At 36.6% G+C, this 18,082-nt stretch overlaps 1 protein-coding gene across 1 annotated transcript in view; it reads left to right on the plus strand.

Moving 5' to 3' along the window:
* 4932414N04Rikl (RIKEN cDNA 4932414N04 gene like) overlaps positions 1 to 18,082 on the plus strand; it is a 240,381-nt gene that overhangs the window by 144,888 nt on the left and 77,411 nt on the right. The window contains exons 57-63 of the mRNA XM_087654922.1: positions 4,103 to 4,173; positions 4,973 to 5,069; positions 7,058 to 7,131; positions 7,670 to 7,766; positions 8,346 to 8,398; positions 13,784 to 13,877; positions 15,006 to 15,076. Of these exons, the coding sequence (XP_087511048.1) occupies positions 4,103 to 4,173; positions 4,973 to 5,069; positions 7,058 to 7,131; positions 7,670 to 7,766; positions 8,346 to 8,398; positions 13,784 to 13,877; positions 15,006 to 15,076 (557 nt within the window). The remainder of the gene's footprint in view (positions 1 to 4,102; positions 4,174 to 4,972; positions 5,070 to 7,057; positions 7,132 to 7,669; positions 7,767 to 8,345; positions 8,399 to 13,783; positions 13,878 to 15,005; positions 15,077 to 18,082) is intronic.

Here is an 18,082-nt window from a genome sequence, read left to right on the forward strand (position 1 = left end):
TCTCCAAAATTGACTATATAATTGGTCAAAAAACTGGCCTCAACAGGAGCAGAAAGATAGAAATAATCCCATGCGTGCTATCAGACCTCCACAGCCTAAAGCTGGTCTTCAATAACAATAAGGGAAGAATGTCCACATATACGTGGAAATTGAACAATGCTCTACTCAACGATAACCTGGTCAAGGAAGAAATAAAGAAAGAAATTAAAGACTTCTTAGAATTTAATGAAAATGAAGGTACAACATACCCAAACTTATGGGACACAATGAAAGCTGTGCTAAGAGGAAAACTCATAGCGCTGAGTGCCTGCAGAAAGAAACAGGAAAGAGCATATGTCAGCAGCTTGACAGCACACCTAAAAGCTCTAGAACAAAAAGAAGCAAATACACCCAGGAGGAGTAGAAGGCAGGAAATAATCAAACTCAGAGCTGAAATCAACCAAGTAGAAACAATGAGAGTCCCGTTTCAGTTCAGTGGTTTAATGATGGCATTCACCCATGTATTTGCTATATTCTGGCTGTGTCTCTAAGGAGAGATCTACATTCGGTTTCTGTCAGCCTGAACTTCTTTGCTTCATCCATCTTATCTAGTTTGGTGGCTGTATATATGTGGGCCACATGTGGGACAGGCTCTGAATGGGTGTTCCTTGTGCCTCTGTTCTAAACTTTGCCTCCCTATTCCCTCCCAAGGGTATTCTTGTTCTCCTTTTAAAGAAGGAGTGAAGCATTCGCATTTTGGTCATCCTTCTTGAGATTCATGTGTTCTGTGCATCTAGGGTAATTCAAGCATTTAGGCTAATAGCCACTTATCAATAAGTGCATACCATGTGTGTTTTTCTGTGATTGTGTTACCTCACTCAGGATGATATTTTTCAGTTCCAACCATTTGCCTATGAATTTCATAAAGTCATTGTTTTTGATAGCTGAGTAATATTCCATTGTATAGATTACCACATTTTCTGTATCCATTCCTCTGTTGAAGGGCATCTGGGTTCTTTCCAGCTTCTGGCTATTATAAATAAGGCTGCTATGAACATAGTGGAGTACGTGCCTTTGTTATATGTTGGGGCATCTCCATAATTCTTCACATAAAATTTGTGCCATTGGGATGTTGGGTTTTCAGAAACTGATTGTATTTTTGCAAAAACAGTGTTTGTTTTAATATGTCTGAATTTAGACATTCCAGAAAATGTCAACATGGATTTAAATGTTTTATGAAACCCATACAGTGTTTATTTTGTAATGATGTAATAAAAGTCAATGCAACAGTTGCCCATGGGAATTTGGAGAAACTGGTCTTTCCAGCGAGAGTGTTCTTGCTGTATATGTAACATTCCACGTCAGTGGTCATCCTCAGTGACAGTGCATTCTCTTGGATGTCATTTCATCACCCCTTCATGCTCATTAAACTGCAGGACAAGGAAGATAACATGAAAGCATCTGTGGTATATTAGGACAGCCTCCCTGGATGGTTGGAGTGAATATACAATTTCAGAAACACACCTCCATCAGCTTGCACAGAGCAGAGAGCTCCCAGGCTCCCAGACGTGTTCTCTGTTCAGGGGCACCATTCACTCAGCATGTTCAAGTAGTCTAGATGCCTTTGCTCACTCTATTTTCTTTAAAAGACCTGATTTAAAAGGTCTGATTCTGAAAAACACATCTAAAAGTTTAGTCAAGACTTTGCCTTAAATTTTCTTACATATTTCTCCATCATTTCACTTTCATAACCCGAGAACACTGAAGATACCAAGCATACACACCTGATGATCCAAATCTAAACAGTTTATAATTTCCTGAGTTATCCATCAGGACTCAATTCCCTAGCAAATACTTGTGAACTTTGTTTCTTTATATATTAATACCCACATACCTTCCTCTTTTCCTTCCTTCCTTCCCTCCTCCTCCTCCTTCCTTCTTCTTCTTCTTCTTCTTCTTCTTCTTCTTCTTCTTCTTCTTCTTCTTCTTCTTCTTCTTCTTCTTCTTCCTCTCTCTCTCTCTCTCTCTCTCTCTCTCTCTCTCTCTCTCTCTCTCTCTCTCAAAAGGCCTACTCAGTTCAGGGTAATAATCTTTAAATTTTTTATAATTAAATTCATGACTTATGAAAAAAAGACTGATCATTACATTTCTTGACACTATAACCTTACAGACCATTATTGAAATGGAATATTCACATCTAAACCAAGCATTAGCAAACACAGCTGGAAGAACATGTTAGCCAGGTAATTTGTGGTTGCGATCACCAAGGAAACAAGTAGTTTAGGATATGTAAAATATTTACCTTGTGCTCATTCCTCATTCTTTGTTCGCTCAAATCTGAGGCCAGACTTTGACATTAGCAACTTACATATTGTTCTTGGCAAAATTACTTGAAAGATAAAGTTTATGCACTACTGAGGAAAAGTATGTAAATTTAATTTTTCTCTTAATGAGTTCTACATATGTATCTCTGCACTCTATAGCTCTCACACCTGGGAAACACTGTACTTCTTAGGGACCCTTGCTGATTAGTTATTAAAGGGTATGACTTTCCCAAAGTTTGTAAATAGTTGTTGGAGAGGCAGATAGCATTGAGCATGGCCATGTTTCTGGGGTCTTGAACTTCTGTTCTCTCTGCTCTTCTACATAAACTATTTTTTTTAGTTTCATCATTATAAACAAGAAGGTACAATGTTTATGTTTAATGAATGGTTGTTAAATTCTGGAAGGCAACTCCCCACAGGGTCAGGTGCTGAGATGGGACACAGCATCTAATAAAAGTCAAAGACTGATGACCTTTGGCCTTTTAACTTTTTCTTACTGTTCTGGGGGTCAGAAGCCATTGAAATTTAACTCACTGTTCTAGAGGCCAGACGCTGATGACTTTTGGCAATTTCATAGAGAAATGAAAAGAAAGAAAGGCAGGTATGCATGTACAGACACACACACACAGAGAGAGAGAGAGAGAGAGAGAGAGAGAGGTCATGTCCAGACACCTGTCTTATCAATTCCACAAGTATTCATGCATACTTAAATACATACACATATTCCTACACATATATATTTGTGCATAAATGTAAATAAACATACACATATATACATTTGGTGGATGAAGCAGAGACCCCTCCCAAAGCTATACTTTATTCCTTCTCTCAGCCTCTTTTTTGAAAAAAGTTCTTTATAAAATTACCTCATAGCTAAAATGTCACACGAAGAGAGAGTTACAAAAAGATGTTGATAGTAAGTTCAAAGCAGTGTTTAATTTTATAAGCTCATTATAAGTCCAAAGCATCAGTTTCACATGTCTTTCCTTTATCATAGTGCACACCTGTGGCTTCATTCTTGGACCTGAATGAATGTTTTTTTTTCCTTGATCACAAATTTTGTTTGAAGCCTGCTTTCTTTTTCTAGTGCAATTAGCCAATGACATGTGAAGATTTACAGAGCTCTATTTGCAACTTTGTTCCAAAGAGGGCTTGTGAAATTACTTATATACATTTAGGAATTCTATAAAACCATTATCAGGAATTATGAAATCATCAATTTTTCTATATTGTATTTATGATATGAAAGTACATCTTCATATTGATTTGCAGGAAATATGCCTAATAGGGTGAGCTGGTGTACAGGAATCCTTAGGTTATGTAATAGTGACAGGAAAGGCATGTCAGCACTGAGAAGCAATCCTGGTATGAAATCTCTGGTGAATCATTTTATTGACTGGATATAAATCCAGTCTCTACAAATTAGTGGAATTTCAATAAATAACAGCTAGGTGAATACTTCATTGGTGTTTGAAAAATTTGTGTCTGAGTGTTTCTTTTTTGTGTTGAGTTAGTTAATTTTGGGGTGAATACATGAAATGCTTCAAATCTCTGAACCGTGTACACTCTCATTCTGTCCCAAAGAATATATTTAACTCTTACACAACCACAGCTATCTCATAAAATGCTAAAGCTTCAACTAAAGATTTAGAGTACTTGAAAGTGTTCTTTGGGAAAAATGAATCTTGAAATTCCAATTTAACTGTGTCTAAACTCTTGTATTGATCTCTCCATAACACTGATAATATGACTCATTGCATTGCACTTAAAATTGGTTAAATATCATTATTTATCAACAGCTACAAACACAGAAATGGCATCAACAGACAAGCCTAGGAAGAGTAATGAGAATGAAAAAGTCCTAACTTTGGTATGTAAAGTTTCATACTGAGAACTCATCTAAAACTGTTTTAGTTTGAAACTAGAGATTGTAAGACAATAAAATTACATGCACAATTTTCTTATAAAAATAATTGGCCACGATTATTGCAAAGGTTTTTTTTACCTTTGTAATTGCTTAATACTCCATTGTATCAGTTGTATTGATAATGATTATTTTCCATTTGGAGATTTATTATCATACTATATATTTAATTTAATTAGCATTTCTATGACAATAGGAAGGTATTTATGTCTTACAATAAGCATTCACAATAAGAAACATTTTGCTCAGTTTTGTGGCAGTAATACTAAATGTCTACGAGTCATCCTACAAGGTTAATAAAGTAAACTATTAATGCTGCATTAAACTGTGAGTTCTTTAGTTATAGATGAGAGTTTAAAATATATGATGTGGCAATTTTAGTTTGAGAAATCTAAAAATGAGTTTTTGCATAGGTAGAGGTATTATTTTTGTGTTGTGTATATACTGTGTAGTGTGTATTTCATTTTTATACTAGTAACAAATAATCTTTTTTTGTAACAAATAATCTTAAATGCATCTTTTTCTCGTATTTTTGACACATACTCATATCTATGCTGGCCTTCATGTTGACTGTCATGTCAGTGCCTATAAAAGGACTAAAGTTGGACTGTAATTTGGTAGCGTGTCTAAAGTGTTCTGTTCAAAACTGTGTATTCTGATGAAGTATTTCCCCTATTTAGTGCTCTCATCGCTTTACAGAGGAGAAAAGGATAGTTAACTAATTTTTAATATTATTTTTCCACAGATCATTTCTGCACTTCGTTCAACAAGAGATAATCCGGGTCACTTAGACAACACTGTGCATCAAAGAAAAGAAAATGATACAAGTCTAGAAATGAATGGTAAAATCTTTATTTTATGAATAGCTTTTTGAAGAAATTGTCATGACAATACTAGTCAATAAAGATATTTGTGTATTTCTATCATAAAGTAGATTAAATGACTATGAGAATAATATTTAAGCCATTTTCGGCAAGTGTGAAATGCAGTCTATCGCTAAAGTAGTCGAATTGCTCAATAAATTACAGGGTTGTAATATTTGAAGAGCACTAAAGTATCGGGAAGACAGGGGAGTGAAAGGTGAGAACAGTTGTGAAGCACCAGAAAGAAAAAAAGAGAGCAGGGAAGAATGTGTATTTGATTTAGTGAAATTCCTTAGGAAATGAAAATAGGGTACTATAAATTCAGAGAAGGTAACTGACCTTCCAATATGTAATGCTGTCAGGAAGACGATGCACATCATCTTCTCCTCTTTGCTTTTGGGGAGATATTAAGCATTGAAATCTCCAATCCTGTTGACTGATGTTTGATGTTCTTGTTATATGTAGGAACGTGAGTGATTAGTCATATATAAGCATTAATCAATATCCATCAAGGATTAACTCTTAGGTTAATATCATATAGGCCAAAATAAGGGAGCTGGAAAAGAGAAAGCCACAGAAGAAGTTGTACCATGTCAAGTACATCATGGCCACTAAAAAATTCCACTTAGGAATATATTATTTATCCTAGGTTGTGAATATGATGATGAACAGTAGATTTAAAAATGGAAATTGAATAAATAAAATAGAGAACATAGTTTAAGAGTAAAAACTACATTCAAAGAAAGTATTCATATTTTGATTTATCAAATTTTGATTTCTGGATTTTTGCTTTCCTCTTCCAGAGGTTTCTCCTCAATCAACCGTGTACTATGAAGTGCAGCTATCAGAAATCTATATTTAAAAATCCATTGTATAATTTGAAGCACAACAGAACCAAAGGAATAACTATTAATTTGGATTCTGAGTTGTTTCTAGGAAGCAAAAAAGTTGAAATAAGATGAGGAGCACTAAGAAAAATTGTACTTTGCATATAAATTCTCTTTGTTATTAAATCTATAGTTATTAGATAAACACATTCTATTGGGACGATGTAAGCAATCAATCTAAACTATGATGTCAAATCATCTAGCTTATTTTATTTTTTTCCATGTGGAAAGGTTTAATGAGAGAAGAGTAGAAGAGGGGAGGAACAAAGATCGGTCAAGAGGGAAGGGGACAAATGGGGAGAGAAGGGACAAAGGGGAGAGGGCAAGAGAGCAAGAGCTTGTTTACTTGTTTTGACATTTCATGCATACACAATATCCATGTTTTACCAATGTGCTTTTTATCACCAGCCCTCCTCATCCTTCATCAGGAGCTCCTTACACCAAAAAGAGAAGATTCAAAATAAGTTATTTGTGTTACATCCATGTAGAATGTTGTGACACAGAAAACTGAATTTCACATTTCGTGAAGTTGATCATATTACTATTTTAGTTTTATCTCATTTCTTGCAATTTTGAAGGGGTGATGGTTGGAGAGTAGCCTTCCTGGGCCCAGTATGTTGTACATTTATTTATTTAGCAATAGTTCAATTTGTTCTAAAAGGTAATTAACAGTTTTCAGTCCTGAATATTTCTATAAGCAGTCCTTCATTTCCAGCCCATATCTTGATTTTAACTTTTGTCATAAGTAAACTTGTATGTGCATATCCTGCTACTATTTCTTCTTCTACCATGCCTTTTGTCTGTTATGTTTGACTGTGGACAATTTTAACATATCAATCCCTAGGGACCTGTTTTGTTATTTCTCTGAGAAGCAAAATGTTTTATTCATATTCCTCATCCTCATCCTACTCTTCCAAAGATCCATCCTCTTCTCCACACACCTAACTTTGTGTGTTTTTTTAACCTGTTAAGACCAATCTATGCTGCCCAAGCATTCTTGAATGTGTGGCTTTCCACTGGAACATAGTCAATTTGTCACAGTATTTCAGTTCATTATACTTAAATGCATCCATTTATCAGCAGAACCAGGGGAAGTAGTAAAATCAACAGAGAAACAGCGAAAGCATGACAGCCAGGAAGAAGTTCAGTCATTGGTATGTTAAGTATTTTACTTGAGAATGTTTGTTAAACATGTGAAGAATGCCTATTTTGATTTGAACTCTTTAGCATATTATGAAGTTTGTACATATCGAGGTTTAAACAACTTTCAGAAAAATATTTGGTAACAGAATGAAGTTGCCATTCAGCTTTAAATATATGAAGACGCTAAGAATTATGAGAAGCTAAAATACGTTCATTTAAATTCTAAATTGAGAGTGAAATTTGTGTTTTGTGTGTCTACTGTGTGTGCAATGTTTTTATTTTTAAATTATCATCATAAATAATCGTCAATATTTCTTTACTAGTTGACATGTGTTGGCAGTCGCTGTTGTATAAAAAAATGTTTCTTCTGGTTTTCTACATTAAAAAGGGCAGCCATATGACAACAGAAGCTAGACCTTATATTGTAATGCCTATGAGGTTCTCTCTAAATGGCATAGGGCCAATGCTCCTTTATGAACCAGGTTAGCTGCTTCTGAAATGAAGGACTCAAATATGTCCTACTACTTATTTTTATATTCATTTTAACAGATAATCTCTGAGTGCCTTCCACAGAAGCATGATACGATTGATTTAGCTCTTACTACAGATCAAAGAAGACAAAATAACACTACCATAGAGAAGAAAGGTAAGATATGTATTTTATAAGTACCCATTGAAATACTATTTATGAAAATCATGAGAACCAATACATGTCAGTAGGCATTGATGTTTAGTTATAGTAATTCATGAAAATATCGACATTGAATCTGTGTCTAGGGACATGACACACTTGGTATACCCTCAGACAGATAGATATACAGACAGAAATAAAAGTAAAATCTTACTTTACATACATGAAGTCGAATATAATTTTTAAAAAGTTTGAAAAGAAATATAAATAAATCCTATCACACCATAATCAAATTTAATTGTTTTCTACCTATTCATGAAGTTATTCCACATTATCTCCATATTATTTATATTATTTTAACTATTTAAACTCTAGTAGAGTGTCACTAAGATATAATACTTTGAAAACTAATAAAAATATCTTGTAAAAAAAGTTAAGTCCACTAAAGATTATGTATAATTGAACCTATAACATATACAAATAAAACTATGATTCTTATACTTACCTTTACTTATTTCTATTTTAATAAAATATATTCATCCTATCTGCCATTTAGTTGTAATTTTTTACTTAAATATGTACATTTGTCAACAGGTCCATGCTACGAAGAGACATCAACAGAAGATGATCAAAACTGTGATAGCCATGTAAGTGTTCAGTCATTGGTATATAATAATTTAAATTGAAGGTTTTAATGTAGTTTTAAGAAGATAACATATGCAAATAAAATTACATTAGATTATATTGCAGAACGGTGATCATATTTCAACATTTAGTATTAAAATATTTTAGAGTCTGTATGTGGTTAAGGCTAAACACCATTCCTTCATTTCCTGTCAAATTTCTTTCAGAAAATTACTTGAGCCCCTAGTAATTAAGTTCAATAACATGAATAATAGTTAAGATATCAATATGTATTTTTAAAAAAATATTAATGTTTTCTATTAGTGGAGGGTGGGTTGTGGAGAGAGAGAGAAAGAGACAGAAATAGGAAGAAGGAGAGAGAAGAGAGAAGACAAATGTATGGCAGGTACACGTGTACTTGCCCGTGAAGGTAAAGGTCAATTCTATTATTCTACACTGCAGAAGAATTTTAATCTAGCAACATGGCTGCTCTGAAAAGAGATCACATTCAAAGACATTCTAGGTCTGTGTGAACAGGCTAGAACAACACACCTTTAATCCCACTGACTGGAATAGTATGCCCTTAGTACACACCTATAATCCCAAACAATGAAGGTAAAATTTGTTTGTAGGAGAGCACAGCCATGTTTGAAAGTGACATCTAATCGAGAGGCAGAGTGACAAAGCTTTGGCAGAATGAGTCAGAGCTAGGATATACCCAACCTTCATGAAAACAAGACAGGGAAGAGAAGCTACTTAAGAGCAGTGCAGGGAGAGTCAGTTGCAAGTCAGTGTGGTGGAGGTGATTTTGTTCATGAGTTCATGCAGTTCAATGAGGCAGATGAAGCCAGAGAATCAGGAGCCAGAAGATTAAAACAAATTGCCATAGTTAGTTTGAGGCCAAATAGAGCAATTCAGTGAAAAGCTGAGAGAAGCCACATTAAATCTTTCATCCAGGAGGGAAGTTTGGGCCAGAGCAACTGAGTTGAACCAGCCAGCCAGAGCTCAGAAAGAGCTAGAAAGGGTGAGCTTTTCAACACTAAGCCTCTGAGATCATAATTACTACGGGCAAATAAAAGTCACATTTACAACACTCTTTATTGCGACAGTGTCTCTCACTGAATTTGATCTCAACAGTTGGCTAGAATACTCCCAGGACTCCAAAGAAACTTGGTGCCACGTTTGCTTTTTGTGTGGATACTGACTCAAGCCCTCATTCTTCCGCTATAGACATTTTACCAGCAAAAATATCAGCCCAGATGCTAGCATTTGAAATCATAAAGAAGATGTATGTGGTGCCCTTAGAGAGCCATGGGTCTGTCCATGTGTACTCTTTGAATGGTGGTTTAAGTCTTGGGAGCTCTGGTTGGTTGGTATTGTTGTTCTTATGGGGTTTTATTAGTGTTAAATGATGATTATTCCCAGTCAGTCAAGATTTCTATTTCCAGGTTACCTGTCAGTATTTCCAAAACGTTGAAGCCTTTCTTTATGATCTCCAGATGACTTTCATATGTCCATTGATGAAGAAAGCAGGCACATATATCTACTGTGGTGCTTCTTAATATACATTGGAGTATTTGGGAGTGAGCATATAAAAGATAGCTTTCTTCATGCCAAGTTGTGCGTGCTGGCATGAGCCTGTTATAACTATTTCCTGAGAGGCTCTGCCAGAACCTGACAAATACAGAGGTGGACACTTGAAGCCAATCATTGAACTGAGAACGGGGTCCCCAATGGAGGAGTTAGAGAAAGGACTGAAGTAGCTAAAAGTGTTTGCAACTCCATAAGAACAACAACAATATCAACCAACCAGACCCACCCCCAGAGCTCCCAGGGACGAAACCATCATCCACAGAGAACACAGGGATGAACTTATGGCTCCACCTACATATGTAGCAGAGGATGGCCTTGTTGAGCATCACTGAGAGGAGAGGCCCTTGGTCCTGTGGACAAGAATGTTAGGGCGGGGAGATGGGACAGAGTGGGTGGGTGGGGGAGCATCCTCATAGAGGCAGTGGGAGGGGGGTAGTGGGTTTCTGGAGTGGAAACCAGGAAAGGGGATAACATTTGAAATGTAAATTTTTAAAGTCCAATAAAAGAAAAAAGAAGAAAAAAAAAAGAAAAAAAATGAAAAAGCAATTCAATGCAAAAAAAAAAAAGATAGCTTTCTAACTTATCTTGATTTCAATGATTAGTGGAATAATTAAACTAAATATTTATTTATTTAAATTGTCAAATAGTATCAAAGTACGGTGCATTACATTTTGCACATTAGAGTACAATATACATACATTTTGTACATTAGAGTACAATATACGTACATTTTGTACATTATAGGTCGCTCATATTGATGTGTTCATTTTTAAGAAAAGTATTTAGTAGCACATGCTGCATTCTAACTCTGCTTGGAGTATTCCTGAATATGGTGGACTATTTTGGCATTAAATAAACGTCTTCTACTGCATATCCCCTCTGTGGTAGAAATTACACACTAAGTATGTAAGTCTTTGACAAGATGACAAGATAGAAAAATCAGTTAGCTGTAAACACTTGTAAGTCACATTACATGCTTAATATGAAGAAAACACAAAGTATTAGGACAAAGACCATCAATGTAGCTTGTAGCTCTTCTTATGCGGAAGTTGGAATAGAATTCTGCGATGAGAGCAGATAGCTGTGCGCGATTTAAGCTGTGCATTGATGAATCAGAACACATCAACCACACCAACATCTAGGATGATGACACTGAGGATGGAAACAGAGAGTCACAATATCTGGTGTAGAAAAAAAAAAGGAGTAGAAAAAAAATCTCGTCACAGCTAACTTTATATAGGTAAGCAATACATATATGTGAGGAAATGGAAATTTAAGGTCTGTATCATTACAACTCTTAATAAAAAATAAACATGCATATGCTGAGAAGGAAGAACTTCAAAAAAGAATAAGAAACCATAGCAGGGGGTTGGGGATTTAGCTCAGTGGTAGAGTGCTTGCCTAGCAAGCGCAAGGCCCTGGGTTCGGTCCCCAGCTCCGAAAAAAAAAAGAAAAAAGAAAAAAAGAAACCATAGCAGGTCTGCACCGTATCCAATGTTTTAACAAAACCTATTATAAATGTAATTTAACACTTGGTCACTTTAATCAAATATTGTTCTTATAACATTTATCTATCAATACTTAGGATTTCACTGTATGGGAGTGTGTGAGAGAGATGTGTGTGGGTTGCTGCATGTGTTTGTGTCTGTGCCCCCTGCATGCTCCTGGGCACATATAGAATGGCGAGGAGGATCACAGGAGTCCTGCATTATCCACTCTGCTGCTCCCTGGATACAGGGTCTCCTGCTGACATGTGGACATAGACAAACTCCAACTAGCCTCATGTTGGTGCTGCACACAGCGCCAGGCTCATGCTGACCCATGGCCAGGCATTCATTACCAGAGTGGGATTTTATAGGTTACTAAGATTTTGAAATAAGGGACTTATATTTGCACAGAAAGATGTCTCTCCACCAAGCCATCTTCCCAGGTACCTAAGTAGTTTATTCCCATTTTATCTATTGGAAAAAATTAGTATGATGTTTTCTTTAATCTCAATGTGGCATATTATTTTTTATAAACTATATCTTATTTTCCCTGAAAACGACTTCACTCATTGAAATTCTAAATGACTATTACTGTAGCACACTATATTACTTAATATGTTTCTTTAAAAATGTATTCTTTTTTTGTACATTTTCTTCCTTTTACATTCTTCCTGCCCCCTCTTCTGCCATGTTCCTTGAACTTTGAAAGGGATTACATAGGTGTTCCATTTGGGGCTCACCACTCCACCAATATCAAAACTCTTGCTTGTTTCTGTATTAGTTTTTGTCCATAGAAGTAATTAGTCTCTTTAGTAAAGACTAAGTGTAACACTTCTTTATGGGTATCAGCATAAATATTTAAAAGGCAGATTGAAAAGATGACCACTTAGCACATCAGTAAGTTTCCCCTCAGACAGAGTATCTCTCTAGTAATGGACTCTTTACCAGGCTCGCAGATCAGACATGAGTACCTTCCTACTGAGTGAGCCAAAATCCAATCTGAAGTGGTTGCCTATGTCCATGACAGACATTGTTGGCAGTAAACAATTGTTTAGAAAGGGGTGTCATTTGCTTCATGGGTGTATCTTAGGGTATATTTCTTTACGTACACTGGGACCTTGCCTCAGTAAATAACTACCCACCTACACTCAACCAGGTAACCCTAATTCAGGGCAGCGGAAAGCATCGTGAGAGGTTGCTGAGAATATGGGTTTCAGTAGAAAAGGAAGGGGATGAGGAAGAGTGAGAGAGGAGTATGAGAGGCAGAAAGATATTTGTTCATTAATATATGAAACTGTCAGATGAATTAAGAATTTTAAATATTTTAACGTGTATCTATTACACACCACACACACACACACACACACACACACACACACACACGCGTGCGTGCGTGATGATGAACTTTTTTTTCTTTTCTTTTCTTTTTTTCTTTTTCGGAGCTGGGGACTGAACCCAGGGCCTTGCGCTTGCTAGGCAAGTGCTCTACCACTGAGCTAAATCCCCAACCCCGATGATGAACTTTTCTATACCTGCTGCAGTCCCCAAATAATGACACAGAGGTATATATTTATTTAATAGCTTTTGGCCTTAGCTTGGGCTTGGCTCCAACTCTCTCATAACTAAATTATCCTATTTATATTAATCTAAGTTCTGCCATAGGCTGGTTACCTCTCCCCAGTTTTGCACGTCTGACTTCCCCTATGTCTTGGTAGCAAAACTTCCATGTCTCTTTCCCAGAGTTCATCTCCCTGTCTGGAAGAGCCACATTATTATTCTACCTTTTGCTATAGGCCACAGGCTGTTTATTTTAGCCAATCAGAAGATGCCTTAGAAGGCAAGGATGGAAAGATACATATCTTAACAGAGTGTACAAAAACATCACTCCAACATATATATATATACATATATATATTTTAACATATATATATGTTAAAATGGTAACATTATATATTCTATTATATATAACATATATGTTAAGATCTTTTAAATTTACATTTTAAATATTATATACATAATATCTTCCAGAGAAAAACAATGTATAATTTTATCTCAGTTTTAACAAAACTATCCGTTGTTGATATATACCATTGATAAATATGTTTCCTCCAGCCTTTCATGCTTGGTTTATGTAGTAATCTATAGGTACATGAAAATGAATCGTCGTGATGTAGACCACCTTGTGAGGCAATCTACTCAATAGTTTGAGTTTAAAACCATCCCTGGTTTTCCAGTGTTGCTGTTTTGAAATAAGAAACTAAGCTGTCTTTTCCAGTAATGCACGAGAAATCCTCATTAAAATCTTTCTCATTAAAATGATTTCGACAGATCGTCTCTGAGCCCCTCGCACAGAAAGATATTGCTCATTTACCTGAGATTGCAGATCAGAGAGGAGAAAATGTGGCAAGTGGACGAACGAAAGGTCAGAACTCTATTTAGTTCAAAGCAATTTGGTGGAGTAATTACTCAGGTAGGACCCTGGTATATGCCATGAGCCAATGAGAATTATTTATTACATATACAAAGAGTTCAAATAGAACTCATATGGTAATAAGCTTGCTGTCAAGCTCAGCATAGGCTGCAAATGGGAATGTCACTTTAAGTCTATTTCAAAATACTTGTCCATCTGAGTAATATTGAGTTATAATGAACAGTGCAAACAGGAAAATTAATAAGAAATGCATGAAGTATGAGAAGTACTAGGAAAATGAAACAAATTCATGATCATACATGTGGAAAGAATATTAAAGGCTCTCCCCTCCCCAAGTCTAGGAAAGAAAGAAGTAGGTGTGCAACACTATTGTAAATTTCAAGCATCAGAGTAACAATAAAAAAGATGATAAAATGCTAAAGAACACAAAAGAGATGCTTGCTCTAATAGAATAAAACTGCCACAGTAAGTGATGACTTCCCACTGTGGCTGAGTCTTAAGGAAGGAAAGAAGCTTCATAGAAATATGGACAGGTTTGCAGATGGAGGGTGCGTCATGGTCATAGATGAAGGGGAAAGGAAGAGGATTCAAGATGAGTCAAATGCAGGTTGTTTAGACATCAGGGCTGAGACAGAAAGTGGTGTACACAGTGAGTTTGAATATTTCTGTGGGATTTAAAAATGTTGTCTTTGAGGGTTGGTTCATTGATACCATCCTATTTCTGAACATGATGTAGTGTAGTGTCTGTCCGAGTAAAATACCGATGGGTTTGGTTATTTCCAATACTTGTTGACAAATACATACCAAGAAAAGGGAATAACAGTCAAGTAATGATAAGTTTAATTAATTTCTTTTGATAATAAAATTTTGATTTTAAACTTTATACATATGTATTTTTCCATTTATTTATTGTACATAATAAATGTACAGGGGTGACAGGAGCACATGTATGCATCTTGAAGGAGTCAGCTCTCTCCTTTCACTGTGTTGGTCCTTGGTCATCAGAACTGGCACCAAGTACTGTTATCTACTGTGTCATTTTGCTCTTCTGTGTTGTTATGAACACTGTCATTTATTGAATCTTTCTTTATACTTTTTATTAAATGTTTGGGTTTTCAGAAAAACCAAACTTGTATGTGAAATCCAGAGACCAGAATGGGGGAAATGGCAGTGAGAACAGCCAGCCATTGGTATGTAATTCTTTAATTTAAAATTCTCATTTAAAGTATTTGTTTAATAATGGACCATAGGTCCAGTAGAATAAAATTTTATAGTTGACTGCACAATCTATAATGTTTAATATTTAATTATAAAAATGAAATATACACAGAAATTAGAATATTCATACAAGTTTTATGAAGTTTTCCCTTTAAAATCAGTAGAAATTTCGAATTGAATCTTTGTATCACATGCATATGCCTCCTTACATAATAAAGTAATAGCAAGTTGTGCTTGTGGGCTGGATAATAATCCCTATCAGATAAAATTTTATTGATTCCTTTTGACATTCAGTATCTGCAATGTCAAAAATGTAGTTTTTCCTTCTTTTGACTGACTTTAATATTTACACTGTAGGAAAGCACTGAGTTATAAGGCCAACTCCTCCGTTACCTAGTATAAGAAAATGATGCCTTCCAGAAAAGGATGGTTGACATTTGGTCACAAAGAGTGCCATCCTTGTGTACTTCATTCCAATATAGAAATTTAGGAATTCTTATCCAATGGTTGTATTCTGTTAACTGGAGTAGACATAAGAATATGTTGATTGAACTCATGAGGTGACCTCATAGTGGTACAAAAGATTATCACAGTGTGCAATCTGAATTACAGTGAAGGAACATGGTTTTCTTTGAAGCTAAGTTGACTTTGTTGAACTACCTTTGTTCACTTGATATAGTTGTCCCCTTAGACATTTGCTGCCTTGGCCTGCTAACCTAGTCCCAGTCATGGAAGCTTCTAGTCTCCATGAGATCTTATCTAGACCAAGAATTTTTCACCTCTGTGGCTTGCTGCTGAATAAGCTCACCCTTTCTAGTTCTTTCTGAACTCTGGCTGGCTGGTTCAACTCAGCTCTTCTGGCTCAAACTCCTCTCCAAGCTTACTGATTCCATCTGGCTTCTCTCTCGGCCTCTGATTTTTCGCTCTACTTAGCCTGAAACTAACTCTGGAACTCTGTTCTGATTTTCTGACTCCTCCTCATTCTGTCTCTTTCTATCTCACCTGTGTCTAGCTTTTCCCTCTTCAACCTGTTGGTAAAACTCTGTCCATAAAACTGCCTCTCTTCTTCTCTTTGCTGCTCTCCCTTAAGTACCTTCCCTTTCTTCTATTCTTTCTTTTTTCATTTTTTTTATTAACTTGAGTATTTCTTATATACATTTCGAGTGTTATTCCCTTTCCCGGTATCCGGGCAAACATCCCCCTCCCCCCTCCCCTTCCTTATGGGTGTTCCCCTCCCAACCCTCCCCCCATTGCCGCCCTCCCCCCAACAGTCTAGTTCACTGGGGGTTCAGTCTTAGCAGGACCCAGGGCTTCCCCTTTCACTGGTGCTCTTACTAGGATATTCATTGCTACCTATGAGGTCAGAGTCCAGGGTCAGTCCATGTAGAGTCTTTAGTTAGTGGCTTAGTCCCTGGAAGCTCTGGTTGCTTGGCATTGTTGTACATATGGGGTCTCGAGCCCCTTCAAGCTCTTCCAGTTCTTTCTCTGATTCCTTCAACGGGAGTTCTATTCTCTGTTCAGTGGTTTGCTGCTGGCATTCGCCTCTGTATTTGCTGTATTCTGGCTGTGTCTCTCAGGAGCGATCTACATCCGGCTCCTGTCGGTCTGCACTTCTTTGCTTCATCCATCTTGTCTAATTGGATGGCTGTATATGTATGGGCCACATGTGGGGCAGGCTCTGAATGGGTGTTCCTTCAGTCTCTGTTTTAATCTTTGCCTCTCTATTCCCTGCCAAGGGTATTCTTGTTCCCCTTTTAAAGAAGGAGTGGAGCATTCACGTTTTGATCATCCGTCTTGAGTTTCATGTGTTCTGGGCATCTAGGGTAATTCAAGCATTTGGGCTAATGGCCACTTATCAATGAGTGCATACCATGTATGTCTTTCTGTGATTGGGTTAGCTCACTCAGGATGATGTTTTCCAGTTCCAACCATTTGCCTACGAATTTCATAAAGCCGTTGTTTTTGATAGCTGAGTAATATTCCATTGTGTAGATGTACCACATTTTCTGTATCCATTCCTCTGTTGAAGGGCATCTGGGTTCTTTCCAGCTTCTGGCTATTATAAATAAGGCTGCAATGAACATAGTGGAGCACGTGTCTTTTTTATATGTTGGGGCATCTTTTGGGTATATGCCCAAGAGAGGTATAGCTGGATCCTCAGGCAGTTCAATGTCCAATTTTCTGAGGATCCTCCAGACTGATTTCCAGAATGGTTGTACCAGTTTGCAACCCCACCAACAATGGAGGAGTGTTCCTCTTTCTCCGCATCCTCGCCAGCATCTGCTGTCCCCTGAGTTTTTGATCTTAGCCATTCTCACTGGTGTGAGGTGAAATCTCAGGGTTGTTTTGATTTGCATTTCCCTTATGACTAAAGATGTTGAACATTTCTTTAGGTGTTTCTCAGCCATTTGGCATTCCTCAGCTGTGAATTCTTTGTTTAGCTCTGAGCCCCATTTTTTTAATAGGGTTATTTGTTTCCCTGCGGTCTAACTTCTTGAGTTCTTTGTATATTTTGGATATAAGGCCTCTATCTGTTGTAGGATTGGTAAAGATCTTTTCCCAATCTGTTGGTTGCCGTTTTGTCCTAACCACAGTGTCCTTTGCCTTACAGAAGCTTTGCAGTTTTATGAGATCCCATTTGTCGATTCTTGATCTTAGAGCGTAAGCCATTGGTGTTTTCTTCAGGAAATTTTTTCCAGTGCCCATGTGTTCCAGATGCTTCCCTAGTTTTTCTTCTATTAGTTTGAGTGTATCTGGTTTGATGTGGAGGTCCTTGATCCACTTGGACTTAAGCTTTGTACAGGGTGATAAGCATGGATCGATCTGCATTCTTCTACATGTTGACCTCCAGTTGAACCAGCACCATTTGCTGAAAATGCTATCTTTTTACCATTGGATGGTTTTGGCTCCTTTGTCAAAAATCAAGTGACCATAGGTATGTGGGTTCATTTCTGGGTCTTCAATTCTATTCCATTGGT

Source organism: Rattus norvegicus, chromosome 3 (assembly GCF_021556685.1).
Source record: "Rattus norvegicus strain SHRSP/BbbUtx chromosome 3, alternate assembly SHRSP_T2T, whole genome shotgun sequence".
In the NCBI taxonomy this organism is placed as follows: Eukaryota; Metazoa; Chordata; class Mammalia; order Rodentia; family Muridae; genus Rattus; species Rattus norvegicus.